Source organism: Coffea eugenioides, chromosome 3 (assembly GCF_003713205.1).
Source record: "Coffea eugenioides isolate CCC68of chromosome 3, Ceug_1.0, whole genome shotgun sequence".
Classification (NCBI taxonomy): domain Eukaryota; kingdom Viridiplantae; phylum Streptophyta; class Magnoliopsida; order Gentianales; family Rubiaceae; genus Coffea; species Coffea eugenioides.
The window spans coordinates 5,396,079-5,413,723 of record NC_040037.1 but is presented as its reverse complement, the minus strand read 5'-3'; the positions used below and the strand labels follow the sequence as shown (position 1 = coordinate 5,413,723).

General features: G+C 36.5%; 3 protein-coding genes across 5 annotated transcripts; all 3 read right to left on the bottom strand.

Annotated features, from left to right (window-relative positions):
* Positions 1–1,799: 1,799 nt before the first annotated feature.
* Positions 1,800–4,050, bottom strand: LOC113767008 (putative pentatricopeptide repeat-containing protein At3g23330). 2 transcript variants are annotated; one of them, XM_027311180.1, is made up of 2 exons: positions 3,533–4,050; positions 1,800–3,460 (listed from the first exon to the last, which is right to left on the bottom strand). In XM_027311180.1, the coding sequence occupies exons 1-2, from the start codon at positions 4,048–4,050 to the stop codon at positions 1,831–1,833; spliced, it is 2,148 nt and encodes a 715-aa protein (XP_027166981.1). In that variant the 3' UTR covers positions 1,800–1,830. The 2 variants fall into 2 exon arrangements, with proteins under 2 accessions (XP_027166981.1, XP_027166982.1); XM_027311181.1 differs by having other exon boundaries at positions 1,800–3,420; positions 3,592–4,050.
* Positions 4,051–4,942: 892 nt separating this feature from the next.
* Positions 4,943–6,644, bottom strand: LOC113765209 (uncharacterized protein At4g14342). Its single transcript, XM_027309301.1, has 4 exons — positions 6,553–6,644; positions 6,235–6,320; positions 6,026–6,149; positions 4,943–5,213 (listed from the first exon to the last, which is right to left on the bottom strand). The coding sequence occupies exons 1-4, from the start codon at positions 6,556–6,558 to the stop codon at positions 5,166–5,168; spliced, it is 264 nt and encodes an 87-aa protein (XP_027165102.1). The 5' UTR covers positions 6,559–6,644; the 3' UTR covers positions 4,943–5,165.
* Positions 6,645–6,970: 326 nt separating this feature from the next.
* LOC113765497 (serine/threonine-protein kinase tricorner) lies at positions 6,971–17,009 on the bottom strand. 2 transcript variants are annotated; one of them, XR_003467727.1, is made up of 15 exons: positions 16,641–16,788; positions 15,499–15,877; positions 13,348–13,522; positions 12,550–12,633; positions 12,218–12,459; positions 11,891–12,110; positions 11,148–11,227; positions 10,973–11,057; positions 10,732–10,863; positions 10,529–10,642; positions 10,373–10,420; positions 9,562–9,646; positions 9,305–9,361; positions 7,663–7,876; positions 6,971–7,311 (listed from the first exon to the last, which is right to left on the bottom strand). XR_003467727.1 is itself a non-coding variant. In XM_027309704.1 (15 exons), the coding sequence occupies exons 3-15, from the start codon at positions 15,714–15,716 to the stop codon at positions 7,779–7,781; spliced, it is 1,638 nt and encodes a 545-aa protein (XP_027165505.1). In that variant the 5' UTR covers positions 15,717–15,877; positions 16,641–16,729; positions 16,813–17,009; the 3' UTR covers positions 7,383–7,778. The 2 variants fall into 2 exon arrangements, 1 of the variants encoding a protein (XP_027165505.1); XM_027309704.1 differs by lacking the exon at positions 6,971–7,311 and adding an exon at positions 16,813–17,009 and having other exon boundaries at positions 7,383–7,876; positions 16,641–16,729.
* Between the last annotated feature and the right edge of the window lie 636 nt (positions 17,010–17,645).

Here is a 17,645-nt window from a genome sequence, read left to right as displayed (position 1 = left end):
ATACCAATTCTGAACGTCTTCCAGGAGAGTTTGAGACTGGTAAAGTTGTCACAATCATCCCCACATTAGCAATCCACAGTAGAACATGCTTTTCTGGCCTCATGAGTATGACACCACATACCAGCTTCGAACATCTTCACCAGAATATTCACTAGACGACCATAACAATGGGATCTCATGCAGGACCGCTAGTCATCAATTCATTTACCCACTTGACCTGCTAGAAATTCTTTTTACTGATTCAATCTGGAGCAGAACTTTCTGTAATCACACCAGTGAAAAAGAAAATGAACAAACGCTGAATGAAATCCTTGTCCAAATGAAAGTTAATTAACAATGCACAAGATACATTAAGCATTATGCGAACTGCCAAAGAAATTAAGAAAATATCCGAACTAAACCAAATATTGAAATTCTGAGTGAACCCGTATTATGAAGCCAATCAAGCTCTATCTGTTATCCGATCAATTTCATTTAACGAATCCAATTCTCAAAGTGAAAGTCTAAAGCTTCATACATCCAGTTAGTAGCATTTCCTAGCTGGATCCTTTTTAAATTTCTAGATTAGAGAGTTGAATCTTCTGTCTTATTGAAGCAACACATAGGTAAATTTTACTCTTTCCACTGAATTTTCCAGTAAGTGGAAATGACAGTCCCATAACTGAAATGTCAGTGGAACAAAGAGTTGACATAAACAAGGTGGGACTTACATCTCAGAAGTCTGACCTCCGCATAATTTATCAACCTTCCACAGATGATGTTCAATAATATTACCCTTAAACTCCTCAAAAAGACTGTGATAACATAATATGCAGTAATTAAAACTGACAAAGCCTTCTTTCATGAGAACCCAGTGCATATCAATCCCATGTAACTCTTAAAAACTACTATCTATTTCAATGCTCAAAAGAAAAAAAGGTAACTTCTAAAACCTACCATCGGTGTAAGTTCTGAATAATATTCATCGTTAGTTTACACAAATAAATCACAGCCAGAAAGTCAGGAGCTTTCAACATGATTACTATCGGGATGATCCATCAGTCATATATAAAACATTATCCTTTGCCACAATATACATGCAACAAAGACTTCCCGCCAATTGAGGTAGAAGATGAAAAAACAGTCATTAACAATCTAAGCTCAAATTGTACAAACAATCAAAATTCAAGTCACAGATAGCACAAATACACTCCGCTTCAGACAAATGCTTACTAGTGCTATATAAGACCATGTATGCCAGATATAAATGGGCTTACCTCCTCATAGTGAAAGCTTTTGCCCTCACCTTGCATATACATCCAAGTAGCTAAAAATCCATTAATGAGCAATACTGATATAGTACCAAAAATGTCCCTCCAGAATATGATATGAAGAAGTTTCTCCAATAATTGCTATCAGAAGACTTCTGTTTGATGAGTAAATAAAATTAGGTTTGAGCAGGCATGTTGATTGACTCCCTTCCCACTTACCAGGGTTTGAGATTGGATATATATACATAACACCTTCTAGTAGCCACCAAAGCAATAAAAGGGTTTGTCAAAAACTTGGGCAAACTAGAAATCTCTGCTCTGTCTTAGCTATAGATTTACTTGAATGCAAAAGATAAAGGTGCCCTGACCTTCACCACTAAAGCATTCAACCTCATCTAAGACTTTAGGGTCATAGAATCTCAGCGTTAACCAGAAAAGGATGCACTCCACCTTTAGATAATGGTTAATTACATATAAGCACCATCTATCACCCAAGGATACTCCAGATTTGATCGTCAACTGACAATATAACAAACACAAACTTCTGGTATCTACATGATTGATGCCATCACACAGTTTCTCACCAATAATCTCCACATGAACAATTACCATCCTTGAAATGATGAAAACGAATGTTGTCTCTGACAATAATCTCCCTGCCCATAGTCTTTGATATGAACTTTATTGCTGTATGGCAGTCCACACATACACGAAGATTCTTTGTCACGCGAATGGTTGTCCCAGCAGGAGAGCTAATAATACCAAATGCTATTGCTAGCCTTTCACTATGAGTGCTCACAGCATACCTCTTTTGCTCTTCATCAACATCATGTGGAACCTCACTTGTGTCAGGCACATAACCTTCGTTCTCTATTTGCTCTAAAATATCTTGCAGAGCCTCATTTATCTGACCATAAAATGAGTGAGATTTATCTCCTGCCACAAAAGCATGTACTTTGTTCTTAACTTCAATCCAGCTGCAAGCTGGTTTCTTCTTCATGCCTTTTCGTCTCATGGTGATTCTTATTTTTTGAGCCTCTTTCCAACTTCCAGCAGCACCATACATATTTGACAAAAGAGCATAAGCGCCTGTGTACTCGGGATCAATCTTAAATATTTCTTTAGCCACCTTATCAGCCATTTCAAAATTTCTGTGAACTCGGCAAGCAGACAATAGTGCAGACCAAACACTCCCTGTTGGTTTTATATGCATGCTAGAGATGAAGTCATAAGCTTCCTGTAGTCTTCCTGCTCGACCAAGAAGATCAGCAAGCGCAGCATAATGTTCCAGTTCAGGAGCAATCCCATGATTTTGAGTCATAGTGCTGAAATATTTCCAAGCTTCATTGACCAATCCAGCATGGCTACAAGCAGTCAAAACAGCAACAAAGACCACAGAATTAGACTGCACTCCTGCCATCTGCATTTCCTCAAACAATGAGATGGCATCACGAGCATGCCCATGCATTGCATACCCCATAATCATGGCTGTCCAGGAAACTGAATCTTGTATTTCCATGTTATCAAAAATCCACCAAGCATTTTTTATGTTCCCACATTTAGCATACATGTCCACCAGTGAGCTAGCTACATATAAATTCTCAACATTCCCTGTCCTAATTATGTATGCATGAAGCTGCTTCCCCAAAGTTAGGGTTGTCAAATGAGCACAAGCCGGCATTATTATTGAAAATGAATGTCCCAGAGGCTCAATATCAGCCCTCAACATCTGCCTGAACAGTTCCAAGCCTTCATCAAACCTACCATTTTGTACACATGCTGCTATAATTGAGTTCCAAGAAACAGCATCACACTGAGGTAACAAACTAAACAATTTATATGAATCCTCCACCCTGGTACAATTTGCATACATATCAATCAAACTGCTCCCAATGAAACCATCTCCATCGAACCCATGTCTAATTGCAAAGCCATGGATCTCCTTTCCCTTCTTGAGATCAACATACTTAGAAAAGATAGGAAGCACAGTAGACAAAGTAAATGAATCAGGCATCAAGTCAGAATTTCCCATTTCTCTTAACATTCCCAAAGCTTCCTTATAGCGCCCACCATGAACATTTCCCTGAATAATCGTATTCCATGAAACAACATCTCTTATTGGCATCGTTTGGAAAACTTTCCTTACTGTATCCATTCCTAAAGCTTCCATCTCTATAGGCTTTTCAGTCATATCTTTCAACCCAACTCCACTTATTAAATGTACATTAACCTCATCTGGATGATTAATTCCCATCCAACTATTTCTAAAGCTACCTACCTGCTTCTTTCTTTCAGGAAATTCATCAAACGGCTGTTGGGCCTTTGGAAGCTGCAACTTGGCATACATATTCATCAATGCATTCCCAGTATAAAGATCACAATCCAAGCCAAGCCTCATAACACAGCCATGAACACTCTCACCAAGCCTTAGATCCCTCAATTGCACACAAGATTTTAACACAGAAGGGAACACATTTCTATCTGGGATTCTTCCGACAGACCTCATTTCATTAAAAGAAGTAAAGGAATTCAAGAAAAGCCCGCTTGAAGCATAGCATTTAATGATGGATTTCCAGGCCTTTGTGGGCTGTGGTGAATCAATAGTGTTGAAAAGAGTTAAAGAATCTTGTAAAAGGTTAAAGTTCGAGTAAATGGAGATGATCTTAGAGTTGAGAATTGCTGATACTGGCGCCATTGTTCTGATGAGTCGTGCATGGAGTTCTTTTGCTTGGTGCTTTGTCTTGATGACTGATTCGTGTTCGAGGAAAGCCCTCAGAGACTTTTGATAGCAAGTACTCATGGGATTTTGCTGGAATATTTGTGAAATATTGGACTAATAAAGATTCAACTTTTATGCTCGTTTTAACATTTATTACACGATTCACAGATTGAAGATTTGATTTAAAGTACGTACGCGGCTTTCTGCTCTGTGTTCATCAACACTGAACCGCCTAAGCTGGAGCTTCATTGGAGAGTAGGACGGGAGCGAGGCTATGCTCCTCCCCAGCAGGCTTTCTGTTTCCGAGTATGCCCCCATGGGCTTCCTAAGAACCTTCAAGGACAGTCATCCCACACACGAGGCACGATTGCTAATGAATTCGTTAATTATTGTAAGCCGTCTTCAAGTAAATTTCTTCATGCTTTTATAAAGAAATTATATTTCCAAAACCATCCCCAATTCCAACTTGGCTTTTACTGAAAAAAAAAAAAGAGTTGAATGGAAATGGAAATGGAAATTGGAATGCAAAACTCCCAAGAAGTGATTTTTCCCGATCATATGTGCCACAATGTTTATCGTGCGTCAAGTAATTATCCCCACTAATTATGCCCTGGTTCTCCAACGTTCAACTATCAAAAAGGATCCCACAATCTCAAAAAAGAATAAACACATACAAACAGGTGCATTTGTTCCCAACTCAATGTCTCCATGTGACATTGATGGAGGTAAAAACACTAAAACCTGAAAGCGTTTCTTCCATTTCATGTTCTTCCTTCTTACCGATCATCCAAAACTCGGATTAGGTGGTTCAGATCCTTAATTTGGTATCCATAAGTATCCAGATGACAATGACCTCCCTAACTCCAAAGTCGAATTAATCAAGGCATAAATTTCTCCTGCTGTATCAGGTGGCTGCCTGGAACAAAATCTAACATACATGAAAGATAAAACCCAAAAGACTCAAACACAGCCATTGGAAACCAGAAGGCAATTGGAGAACAAAGTATCCCATCAAATTATAATGGTTACATTAAGAGTAACATCCATGAAAATTCAAGATACACATCATACATATGCCCTTGTCAGTGACAGAAATCACATCCCTAAAGCTGTACTGAGTACATCATAAACAAAAGATAGTATCTCAGCTTCCAAACATGCAGCAGGACAATGCTAAAATCTGAACTTTGCAATTCTCAATCATCTTCTCTCTCAGGTGGGAGACCACAGGGCAAAAGCATTTTCTGCAACATTCAGGGAAGCAAATCCAACAGTCCTCTTAGTTTTAGTTAAGGAAATACAATAAGAGTACTACAGAACAATTAAATTTTTTCACACACGAAAACTGACAAGGAAAAAACAAAATTATCCAAGATAAGGTAACTTTAAATCCTTCAAAGTGGCAATCCTGCATCTCCAGCATTTCCTTAATATAACAGGTGGACCATATTCACAAAATTCTAATTACCTGTGATTCAGCTTGATATAGGATATAGGAAACGGATAGGCACATCAAAAACTCAAAAGAAATCATCAACTTGATGCTACCACTACATCTTTCATTCATCATTTCAAAGCAGCTAGCTTGATTTTTACTTTCGTCATTCTTTTCATCTTTTATACTAAACACCAGGTCGTATTATCAAACTTGCACAACTACCCACAATGTACCTCATATTTTTAAGTACAAAACATGAGAAAAGTTGATGTTTCGAACAAGAAGGGACACTTTACTACTAGCTAAAAACAGGTAAAGCAACCCAACAGAGAAAAGCACCGCCCTCCTTGCTTAGAAAGGGCAAAATGAACTGGCCTAATTAATCATGAAGCAACATATTACGTACTAAAACGACAGGGAACAAAAGGAAAGAAAGAACCGCAAACCTAGCAACTTGGTTATTTCCTGAAACAGTCATCAATTAAATTACACCTCTAAAGTGGGCAAAAATAAGATGTTAGAATGACAAAGCAGCATACGGAACAAAATCAACACCAAGTGATCCAGAGAAAAAGAAATAGAGCAAGAATCGATCTTTCTGAAATTGCAGAACTTTACCTGCATGAAATTATAGCGTTCTCTACCAACTGATTCGTTCTCTGCAATTGCAAAATAAGCTAGCATTGGGTAGTGCCCAACATACGATGCATAACTATCCCGCTGAACGTTCACTGCCCATTCACTATAAAGTTCCAAAATTTAAAACCAAATCCAAAAATCATAAATCATATCCAGTCAAAAAAAAAGGGAGAGAATTGCAAACTTACAATCTGTTCAAGTCGGCGTGGCCAGTGCCCACATACTTAGCTTGCAAATGCTCTAACTGTGAGTTTATATTAAACCTGTCGCTCGCCTGCACCCATACGGGAACAAAAATCATTAAATTGAATGCAATTGGAAAATATTGGAAGATTAGGGTTTTAGGGGAAGGGTTTAGAGGAAAGGATTTAGGGTTATTAAAATTCGATTTTGCATAATAATTCATGAAAATAAGCTGACGGAGAAGACGGAATGGATTTTGGAATCGAATCTAACGGTAATTTTGTTGTATCGAAAATTTATCTATAAATTTTAGGGTTTTTTACCTGCATGATTTGGGGGTTTTGGAGAGCCAAAAGAGAAGAAAGAGAGAAAAAGATGGGGAAGAACGGAGATCAGTAGATTACTAGTATGGCATTGACCAAAGTGCTGCTTGGGCCTTGGGCCGGGTTTATACTAGTTTTTGAGAATTTTTTTTCTTTTCCTCAACTCTTTTTATTAGCCATAAATTAGAGATTTTTTGTTCAATTTTCACTAGATTTTAGTGTTCGTCCCACTATTTTTTGGTCATCAATGTGAATATTTGCGAGTTATTAATGTGAATATCATCACTTTAAAATTAAGTGTTAGTTATAATAATATCTTAACAAAATTTGACTAACGAAGAACAAAGAATTTGATCAGTTCGAGTATCATATTGTAACGGTAATCCATCCAAAAAACATTGAAATTGTGAAGAAAATATATTGCATTTGTTCGAAAAGTTCAATTCTTCAGGATTGTAGTCAACTCTAAACCAATTCTGGATTGACCCTTGCTTCAACATCTACCAATTCTTGAATTGATGAGCTAGGCAGCAATAAGACAATGGAAGAACAAAGAACATGACGCTCTTCCATAGTGCAGGGAAGAAAAAAAAGAGGGTAATTATGACAGAATAGGATAAATCTTCCAAATCTTGAGCCTTCACAGACATTTGTCACCATTCATAATTTATCCTGTGGAGTAGAACATGGTACATCTGCAGATTTTTGTCCATGGTTGCAGACGAAGGAAAGCTACATAGCCATTAATTGAACAGAAACCTGTGATGAATTGTTTTCGCCGGTATGAACCAATCAGAAAGAGAAAGCTAGAGTCAGAGAATAATCAGATATAAGAGCCCAAAATTCAAAGCTTTGTAAACTTAAAGATTGGTATTGCTATGACTAAAGCTGTATCAAGAAAGGTAATTACAAGAACAGGCTATTGTATCAGTTCTCTACAGTTTTGACACCAGAAAAAAACCAGAAGACTTGCACATTTTGCAACTATCCAAAAAGAATTGAATATATATATACTTTCTGGAGATAATTTACACAGATCACGATCAAAGCCGAGCCAATCCAAATGCAAACTGTAACAAACGCCAAAACGCCTTCATCATGCATACTTACACTTTGGGTGTACAAAAACGAAAACAGCTGTAACAGAAGCTATTCGGTCATAATTAACTTAATCCTGTCCGGCAATTGCTAGAGTCATCTGAAGTTATGCACAGATTAGTCATTTTTCATGGTTCCCCCCGTTTCGAAACTTCAAATTGCCGAGGTAATAGATTCAGAAAGCTTCCTTGAGCAGACTGATTTGAAGAAGCATCTGATTCCTCATCTGCGAAATGAAACATAAGGAGATCAGAAAACTCTGAATTTGGCATTTCCATGTATCTTTTACCAATCACATCACATAGCCACAGCAATTCTAGGGTGGAGTCAAGCCGTAAAACTGTGAAATGCACAAAACAAAAGAACATCAAGTAACAAGTAGACCTATATGAACATGCAATTATGGGATGGATGAAGTCAGACCCTCTATGACACAGCACAAGATCCATTTTGAGTCATCACCAACATGCTAAAACACGAATTTCTAAAGTTTGAATTGAGCAGTGAGGTTAAGTAATTTTTCCACCTCCTCTTTTGGGACGGGAATGCTGTCCAAGGGTAATGGAAGATGACCGTGGGTAAAGTCAGTAGAATACCTTTTCATCAAGTAAAGTTGGAGATGCCTAACAAACAAGACATTGCAAAAGAAACAACAACAGAATCAAACAAGAATTTTTTGACTTGCCCATTTATACCCATCTAATTAAATGGGAATAAATAGTTTGACTCATTTATACCCATTATTCATTTTAACCAATTCAAATTCGTCCAAATCATCCATTTTGACACCTCTAACTAATGCTAATAGTAGCTATTCCAAATCGAGACTATCAGCAGTGGAGACTGTGGGTGAGACTTCATCAAGATTGTGCGGCGCACATCAGACGGGTCCCCGACAGATTGCTTTTCATACGTAGAGGAATCTTAGTAGTCCGAACTAGTAAACTAACCAGAGTTGTCTACGGTACCGAACCTTTTAGATATATAAATTGCAACAGAAAGATGGGACTCAAACAGTATCATGAAAACATACAAGGAAAGGAGAAAATTTCAACGAGCATGTCTCATTTTGTAGACACAAGTGGTACATGTTACTTGGATATTCACTTTTGGTACGAAAGCAACTTCCTTTCCATAGCTACAATCAAAAGAAACAGCCTGCCAACAATAAAATGCGAAATGACAAGGAAACGAGGAAATGTGAAAGACTTCAGGCAACAAACAAGTACATTCATCATTATATTTCATATGTTCCCCAGCCAAGATACAGCTTCTCTTTCCAGAAGGAAACATAAACACACACAGCACTCTTTCCGGAAAGTATTACTCTTTGGACTTTAACCTTGTCCATTTAAGCAAGCAACCATCTATAACTTGACTTTTGCCATTTACATGCAAAATCCATCATTAGTTCAAAATCAAAACAGCATCCAAGGAACACCTGCAACAAAGTGTATCTGAAACTGGGAGGACGCAACAATTACTACACATTTTTCTCTCTTCATACTTATAATTAGCACAAGGAGCATGTCTTCCTATTCTGGTAACAGTCACATGGCATAATAAACAACCAGAAACAGTTGTATCAATGTAAAGAGACACTTATAAACAAATTACAAACAGATGAACAGACAAGGGGTATAAAGAAACATACTGAAGAGGGATTTGACAGTGGGTCTCTTAGGCTTAGTGCTCTTCTTCTTCAGTTCAGCTGAAAAAAGAAAATCATTTCAGAAACCTATCAGAACCATTAAAATTGAGTACGCCACATTAGAAAATTTTCCCCCTAGTAAATATCACATGAAGCTAAAGATAAGCATCAAGCACAAATTTCTGTTATGTTTTTGCCACATTTTATTAGAAAACTAAAGGAACCCATGAAACTGGAATATAAATGGAGAAGCTTGATACCAATTCCAGGAACTTCATGATCGTTGACAATTTCGAAGTTTTTGTATGTGTAACCCATAAAGTTGACATCCTTAGATGAGAGCATCTGCAACAATAAAAGGAACAATGAAATGGTACACAAGCATGAACACTTTCCTTGCAATATCACACGTAAGCAAGCATTATTATATAATAAAAAACAAGCATAATTTAAGAAATAGAAGTATCTAGACGTCCAAAATTTTCTTAGTCATCATGCTTTAAGTAGCACTTTAAGTAGAGGAGTTGCCATCATGCTTTCTTAGTCACAGGCTTTGGCCAGTGACTTCTTCTTTCCTTTTTCTTTTTCTTTTTTATTTTTTATTTTTTTATTATTTCGATAACAATGCAACTGACAGTCTGTTTTGATAAAACAAAGTTTCTGATATTCACTAACAATAATGTAATTTACTAAAAAACAAAATTTCAGTAAGAGTTTGAATGTTAAATTCATGGAAGATTGAATGTATTAGCCTAGATATAATTCTTTAATCTGTTGACCCTACAAATTCTCTACAACCCAAACTTGCGAATGGGATACAGTTGTATTCACAGCAAGCTAATAACATACTACGTGCGACCAACATCACAACTAAAACCACTTGCACAAAGGCTTCAACTATTTTACTGCGACAAACTTTTCTCACTTATCAGTAGACAGCAAACATGAACATGGACCACCACATAAAATAACAGAGCACCATGTGAAAGAGAAACAATAGTAACCACCAACTAAAAGAAATGCTGTGCTTCATTAGTTTAACATGTGTATAAAGGAGCGTCATAAACCAACCTTCCTCCATGGACCAGATTTGGCTGATGTAGCAACTTGACTATCACCCTACAACAATGTAAATTGATCATGAGAAAAATAATAATGTTTGAGTAGGACTGGCTGAGATTAGAGTAACCATAGCTTGAAGATGTTTAAAAGGAAAGTCTAGTGCACCTCTTCAAACTTCTCGAAATTTTGGGTATCCAACTCATCGTTAACTTCTGGAATAAATGCTGCTTTCATTTGGTACAACTTGTCCCACTCAATACCTCGGAACCATGGGTGAGCCTGAAAATATTGCACCAGGAATTTCTCACTCTGCAATTCTTTTATCAAAATCAGATTTCAACTTTCAGATTAGATCGATGAAAAGGAACCTTTATTTCATCAGCGCCTTTCGTTCCAAGCCTTTGTTCCACATTGCATAATAGCTTACAGATAAGATCTTTCGCTTCTGGGGATAGTTTTACCTCTTCAGGAAATTTTAGATACGTTCTCCAGTTGACTATCTGCAACAAACAGAAAAAAAAAAAAAATTACTTGGCCATGTCCAAGAAAGCAACAAGTAGAAACATAGTTGATGAGGAACTGTAATCAAAAATGGAAAAACATTATTACCTTCCTACAAGTAGACATAGGTTCATCCGAGTAGAAAGGGGGAAAACCAACAAGCATCTCATACATAATAGCACCAAGAGACCACCTATAAAAAAAAAAAAGAGTCCAGATAATTTTGCTTAACATAAATCTTCTTGTTGTTGTAGGAGGCGAATGAATGCCACAATATACATACCAGTCACATTCCATTCCATAGCCCTTCTTCAACAACACTTCTGGAGCAATATAATCAGGCGTACCAACAGTTGAGTAGGCCTGCATATTCAAAATATAGAAAGAAAAAAGAAATGTCAACATATGCTTCTTCCACAAAGTCTTCATAATTCAAGAGTCTGAAAACATCATCTCCTAAACAGATCTGCTAAAAGAAGAGGAAAGGACCTAGACAATTTAGCATGTTCCCAAAACTTGCAAGCTGGATATTCAAAAGGATACCAGAAATTCAAGTTCCAGCAATAGAGCTAACCAATAAGCGTGTGACATACATATATGAAAACTTAGAAGGTAAATAACTTATTAAGGTAACATGCAATGTTAATCCACTCACAAAAAAGAGAAGAAGACAGGTCATCATGTACAGGAAATGTCGAAGTATGTGTTGATTCTGAGACATAATCAAATGACTTTAGGCAGGAAAGACAATGAAATAAGGGCACGTTGTAGAACAATCTCGTTACAATTGGCTTGTTTAAGGAACAACACCAGATCTGAAACCAGATTATACTGCAGCCATTTGAGAAACAAATAGAATACACAGAGGCATGGATACAAAGAGCAATAAAAGGGCAAGAGAAAAATAAAACACTGGCAGATGAAGACAACCTCTCTATCTACCTGACTATATAGCACTTTTCCTTGTTACTTTTTCTAATTTGAAGTCATTTATGCCATGCAACATTATTCACAGCAGGAACTTACAAGCATCCTCCTGTTCCTTTGCCAATGCAACAGCTGCTCTTGCTGAGTTCGCTTTGGTGCTGCTGGTCGCCCATCACTTTGCAAAGCACCACTGTAATTATTCCCAACTGAAAAATCCTTCTCCTGAAGGTTACTACAGTCTAACGGCTTACATAGCCCAAAATCAGACAATTTCATATGCCCATTACGATCTAGGAGCAAGTTATCAGGCTTGATATCTCTGTTAAATGTCAATGAAAAACAAATTATTCCTGCTATAGAACATTTACTCTCAAGTTTGAAAATAAAAATAAACCCAAAAGCAATTGTCAGAATAACTTAACTGACCTATGAATATAATTGTGTTTGTGGATGGATTCAATTGCAAGGACTGTTTCCCCAACATAAAACCTGGCCTCATCTTCAGTCAGCGTATCCTTTCTCATAAGCAAAGTCATCATATCTCCACCAGGTAAATATTCCATAATAAGATAAAGATACTCTTCATCTTGGAAAGAACAATAAAGTTTGACGATGCAATTGCTGTCAACTTCAGCCAGAAGATTTCTTTCTGCTTTCACATGTTCAACCTGTACAAGAATATATTTCGAAAGATTAAGGAGAAAAGTGCAACAAGAAACGATCCTTAAGAAAAGATCAATAAGAAAATAATCCTCTACCTGGCCTCTACGAAGCATTTCCGACTTCTTTAGTTTTTTCATAGCATATACATTGCCTGTGGTCTTTTCCCTGCAGATCCTAACCTGCAATACAAAACAAATAATAAATAAAGGAGAAGCATATATCAATCCCTGTAATAAAAACATTGTTAATCTGTAATATCACTATCTCCAGCAGAGCTCATCTTATTCTTGTGGATAAAAGAGAGAAAAAAGGATAAATAAGAACAGTAGTTAACAATTTGCACGAGGAGACTTTGGCCAAACAAAAGAGAAAGTTACCCACCCAGAACCACATGTCATAGACAGGATTGAAGGACGCATATCCTATCAACAGTGGACTGAGTTATGTCACCACCCATTTCATCCTATACTCACTTGAAAACGCAATGACTAGGCTTAAAATTTCATAACAAAAATATAAGAACTCGCCTCTTTGACCATTTCTACTATTCACAAACTTCCCCCACCTAGACAATCATATTTATGCACCAAAATTCTAGTGTTATAAATTTTGAGGAAACAAATTCAAAAAAATGAAAAAGAAAAAGAAAAAGTGCATCCCATTTTCAAAACCTCTTCTGTTGACATAAAACAAACACGCTACTATAGTGCCAAGAGTTAATGTTCCCTTGCCAACCTAGGACAAGAAAACAGCCCAATGAAAAGAGAAAGGTAATATGTTAAAAAAGAAAAAAAAAAAGGTAATTTGAATGTTTTCTGGCCTGAATAAATTTGATGGATTTTGCAACAGATTTTTCCACATGTGCTCAAACACCCCCACAAAAAGAGTCATACCTCCCCAAAAGCACCCTTCCCTATCATCGTCAATGGCTCAAAATCATCAGAACCCATTTTGTGCCTCTGAAGGCGCATATATTCTGTCTCCTTTTTCTCCAGGTACTTTAATAGGTTACTTTGTTCTTCCTCAGTGACGTCAGCATCAGCCAATTTCCTTTCAAGGACATGACGTCTGCAAGCACAAAGAAAGACATTAATATTCTCTGTAATGCTCTACTCAAAATAATTAAAAACCCTTGTTTCTGAGCAAGAAAAGGAAAGAATGGCACAAGAATACAAGCAAGATAAGAACAAGGCCGTGCCAGAAAAATATATTGATCAAGCAGCACTTTGTTTAGTCAAAAGAAAGACAAGCAAAGTCTGCATTCTTAATGGTCAGGACAAATAGTTTAACTCTTCATACTGAAAAGACTTGATACTTTTTGTCGTAGCATGACATATTCACTAAAAACAACCTTCCTTCAAATCGAACATCTGGATCACTTTTAATGCATGGAACTTTTTGTTGCTAGTGCAGAAGTTCACCTTGTTCACAGGCAGCATTTGTCAAAAAGGGAAAGGTACCAAAAGAACGGATGGTAGATAGTTTCGAATAACTGTGTCGAGTAGACTGCTAGAGTTTACTTGCTTTCTAAGGCCAAATTCTCTGGCATTTCAAAAGTTGTCAGAATGGCCAATTTTAAATTCACAGGAAATCTGAAGGTTAGTTTTGTGCAGACTAAGGAGAACTGATCGTCATTAGACACGCTCTGACAAAAAGGAGCCCATGGACATATCACATAAAAATCCACATTTAAAAATCTAGAATGAGCAACTAAACATGAGATTCGCTTTTGTTCCCTCTTCTGTTTATAAAATCTTCGAGGAATTACTAAACTATAGAAACAATTTGCATTTCTCATTAATAAAATATGATATGTTCTTGCCATAATAGAGACATTTGTGTTCCATTTTCTCATAGGAAGACATTTATTTCTAATTCATTTCTGCATATGGACAATCTACAATTGGTTTTTCATGGCCATCCTAGTTATTTTGCCCTGTAAGTGTATCTTTCAGGAGTTTACTGATAATATTTCACATACAAAGCAACATATAAGTGACTGACAATTGCTCTTCTATTTGTGCAGATAAGTTACTGTTAATGTCCACCATGGATTCTGTTATTGTATGTAATGAAAGCAGATTAAGCACTTCAACAGAGTTGGAGTCCCATTTGTCTTCATATCCAAAGACGAGATATGAGATTGGTTAACATGGATATGAGCAATTCATGTTAAGACAAATGGATATTTAACTGCAAAAGAAAGAGCTTAACAAATCGATATTGGTACCTACAATCATATAGGTACCTGCAAAAGAAAGAGCTTAACATGGATATGAGATTGGTTACATGTCAAATGTTGAGGCACAAAAGCTGGGACTCTTTGACCAGCAATTTGATTGTCAGGTTCCAAAGTGGAATGCTAAAGCATAAAAATCAGAGAAGCCTCTACCAAAGATAGAGCTGGAGCAACTTTTCTACAACACCCCTAGCCGATATTTTTTGAAAAATCTTTCATGTTTCTAAATAAGCCCAGAGGAGATTTATTACCCAAAGCATGCAATCAGCTGAGACAATCCTTAACAACTCCCTGACGTCTATTACAACTAGTCCAAGGGGCATACTGCAACGCATGTGCGTGTGGGTCAAAGAAAGATAAATGACTATTGTTCATCTAACACCAAAGTACAGCCTCAGCACTAACAGGTCGCTACCAAAATTTGCAGCAATCCATCTTTGAGCAGCCGAGATATTATCCTTCCAGATGATCCACTACACCCTGGGAGCGATCATGTAAAACAACAAGCATGTCTTCCTACAAAATTGTGTGCAAATGTAATGCAACTGAAGATCCCTTTTCTTACCAAGGACACCACAAAAATCATCTTAAGAATTGCTCATTAGGATCCCCTTATCGGTTAACAACGGGATTACAACCACTGTTGTTTTAAATTTGAAGCCTTTGAATGAAAACAGCATTATAATCCTATTCCTGTTGCAACTAAAATGAACGTATTAAGTAGAAGACATTGAAAATATATTTTGTCCAACACTCGTTACAGAAATCACACCAATTGCAATCAAATAGAAAATAAAGGTCATACCTCTCCCTCCGCTCCTGAAGATTCTTCATCTGCTCCTTGTAATGCTTCTCTATATACTGCTTAGCAGCTGCAGCCTTCTGCTTGGTAGCATTTGAGGGCGCCTCCTCACTTGCAACCAGTTTTGATCCTTCTTTCCCATTAACTGTTTCCTTCCTCTTTGCTGGCTTTGGCTTATCCTTTGATCGGGATTTTCCAAACCATCGCCTCAGAGCCTCCATCTGCTTGACAAGTCCGTTATGCCACTTCTGATCAGAATCGCACCAAAACCTAAAATGCTACAAGTCCACAATCTCAACTATTCCCCTTCTATCCACAACCATCCAGCACATCAACTCTGAAAGTAATCTTCAGCAACCATAAAGAATCTGATCAATATACTCTGCATAAGACACAAAAATAAGAGAAAATGAATAGGACAATCTCTTGAACAGGAAACAAAAATTTTACTAGTTGTTAGAACTAGACCCATCTGGACTTAAGCCTTGCGGTATCTACTTTACTTCTTCTTTTTCCCTTTTCACTATTATAGCTATAGTATCTGGAAATAAAGATTACTCTAATAGCATTTATTCCAAATTGCAAAAGTTCACGACTTTTTTTAAATACAAGATTTTTTTTCCAATTAAAGCAAACCAAATTGGCTGATCACCTTGACCATAATAACTAAAAGCAAATGAAGTTTAAAAAACAAAATATCCTTCCAAATTTGCTGCTTGCTCACTTCACACATCACGGACTAAAAGAATTTACATACACAGATACTCAAGCAACTAAATTGGCCGAATGTTGCAAAAATTAAAATTCTAATACACTCTCTAAACTCTCCTAATAGAGACCCGAAATCTCTTTTTTTTTCTCCCAAAAAACAAAAAGGAAGGACTGAAAATAGCACATTGACTCCTCAAAAACTAGAGTCAAAATTGAAGAACTAAAAAACACACAATATTGACCACAATTCAGGATAAAAGTCAGAGCCAAGATTCAAACTCTACCATAATTCGATTAAACACCTGATCCAAAAAGACAGCCAAGATGCACTTTACACAACCTTGAGCTAAAATAAAGTCACCAAAAAAATAAATAAACAAAAAGAAGAACCCAAGGAGCAAAATTCCAGAAAAATCAAAAGACCCAGAATTCACCTCCAAGAACCCAGCAAGAATTTTGAATTGGATTGATTTTAGCCTTCCAGTGCTATTTTTTCAGTGTGGAGGGTGTCTTTTTGGAGAGACTAAGAAGTAGGAGTAAAGTAAGATTAGCATAAGAGTATATCTTAAAAAATATATATGAAAAAAGGAAAAAGAAAAAACCCACCCCTAAAAAAAGAGAAAGAAAAAGGAGAGAAAAGCAGCAAAAAGATGGTTTCAGTTTAGGTAGGGAAGAAGACTGGTGATTTTTGTAGCTGTTGTTGGTGAAGCAATAGTAATGAGTGATGACCACTTTGAGTCTGTGCTGTGTTGTGGTGGCATCATTCATTCACCAAAGAAAGGGAAAAAAACACACAACACATACCAGAAACAACAAATACAACACACAGTTCAGCTTTCCTTCAAGAGATAGAAGAGAAAAAAGAAAAAGGAGGGACTTCTTTGATTTGATTAGTTGCCTTTTTTTAAATTAACAAAATTGTGAGGTTTTAAGTATTTTGTAACAAAATTTCTTTTCTTTCTTTTTTTTTTTTTTTTGTTATTAGGGATAGAGATGTCTGGAATCAGAGTTCTAAGACAGTTGGAGTAAGGTGGATCCCATTGTGAATTTGACCAAGCATTCCATTAAAGAATACTTAATTTGGTTTCTTGCCAATATATTAAATGAGATTACCGAAATTGATAAATGTACAATGTATAGAAGTGATCCGGATTCTTTTTTTAAAAAAAAATTAAACTCAAATATTTTACTTAAAAAATTTAGGAAAATGGGATACTCTAACATCATCGAAAAAATTATCTTAATCATAAGCCGTCTTTTGCATTATATTATGATATCTATATAGGGTTGTTACGTAAGAAAGTAAAATGAAAACTCATTATTAAAATAGAAGGGTCAATATATAGAGTCGATATAGATGATATTAACATAGCTTATTATTACCAAGTATTTTATGCCTAACTACTTCCAATTATGAAGGCCCTAATGACTTCTTTTAT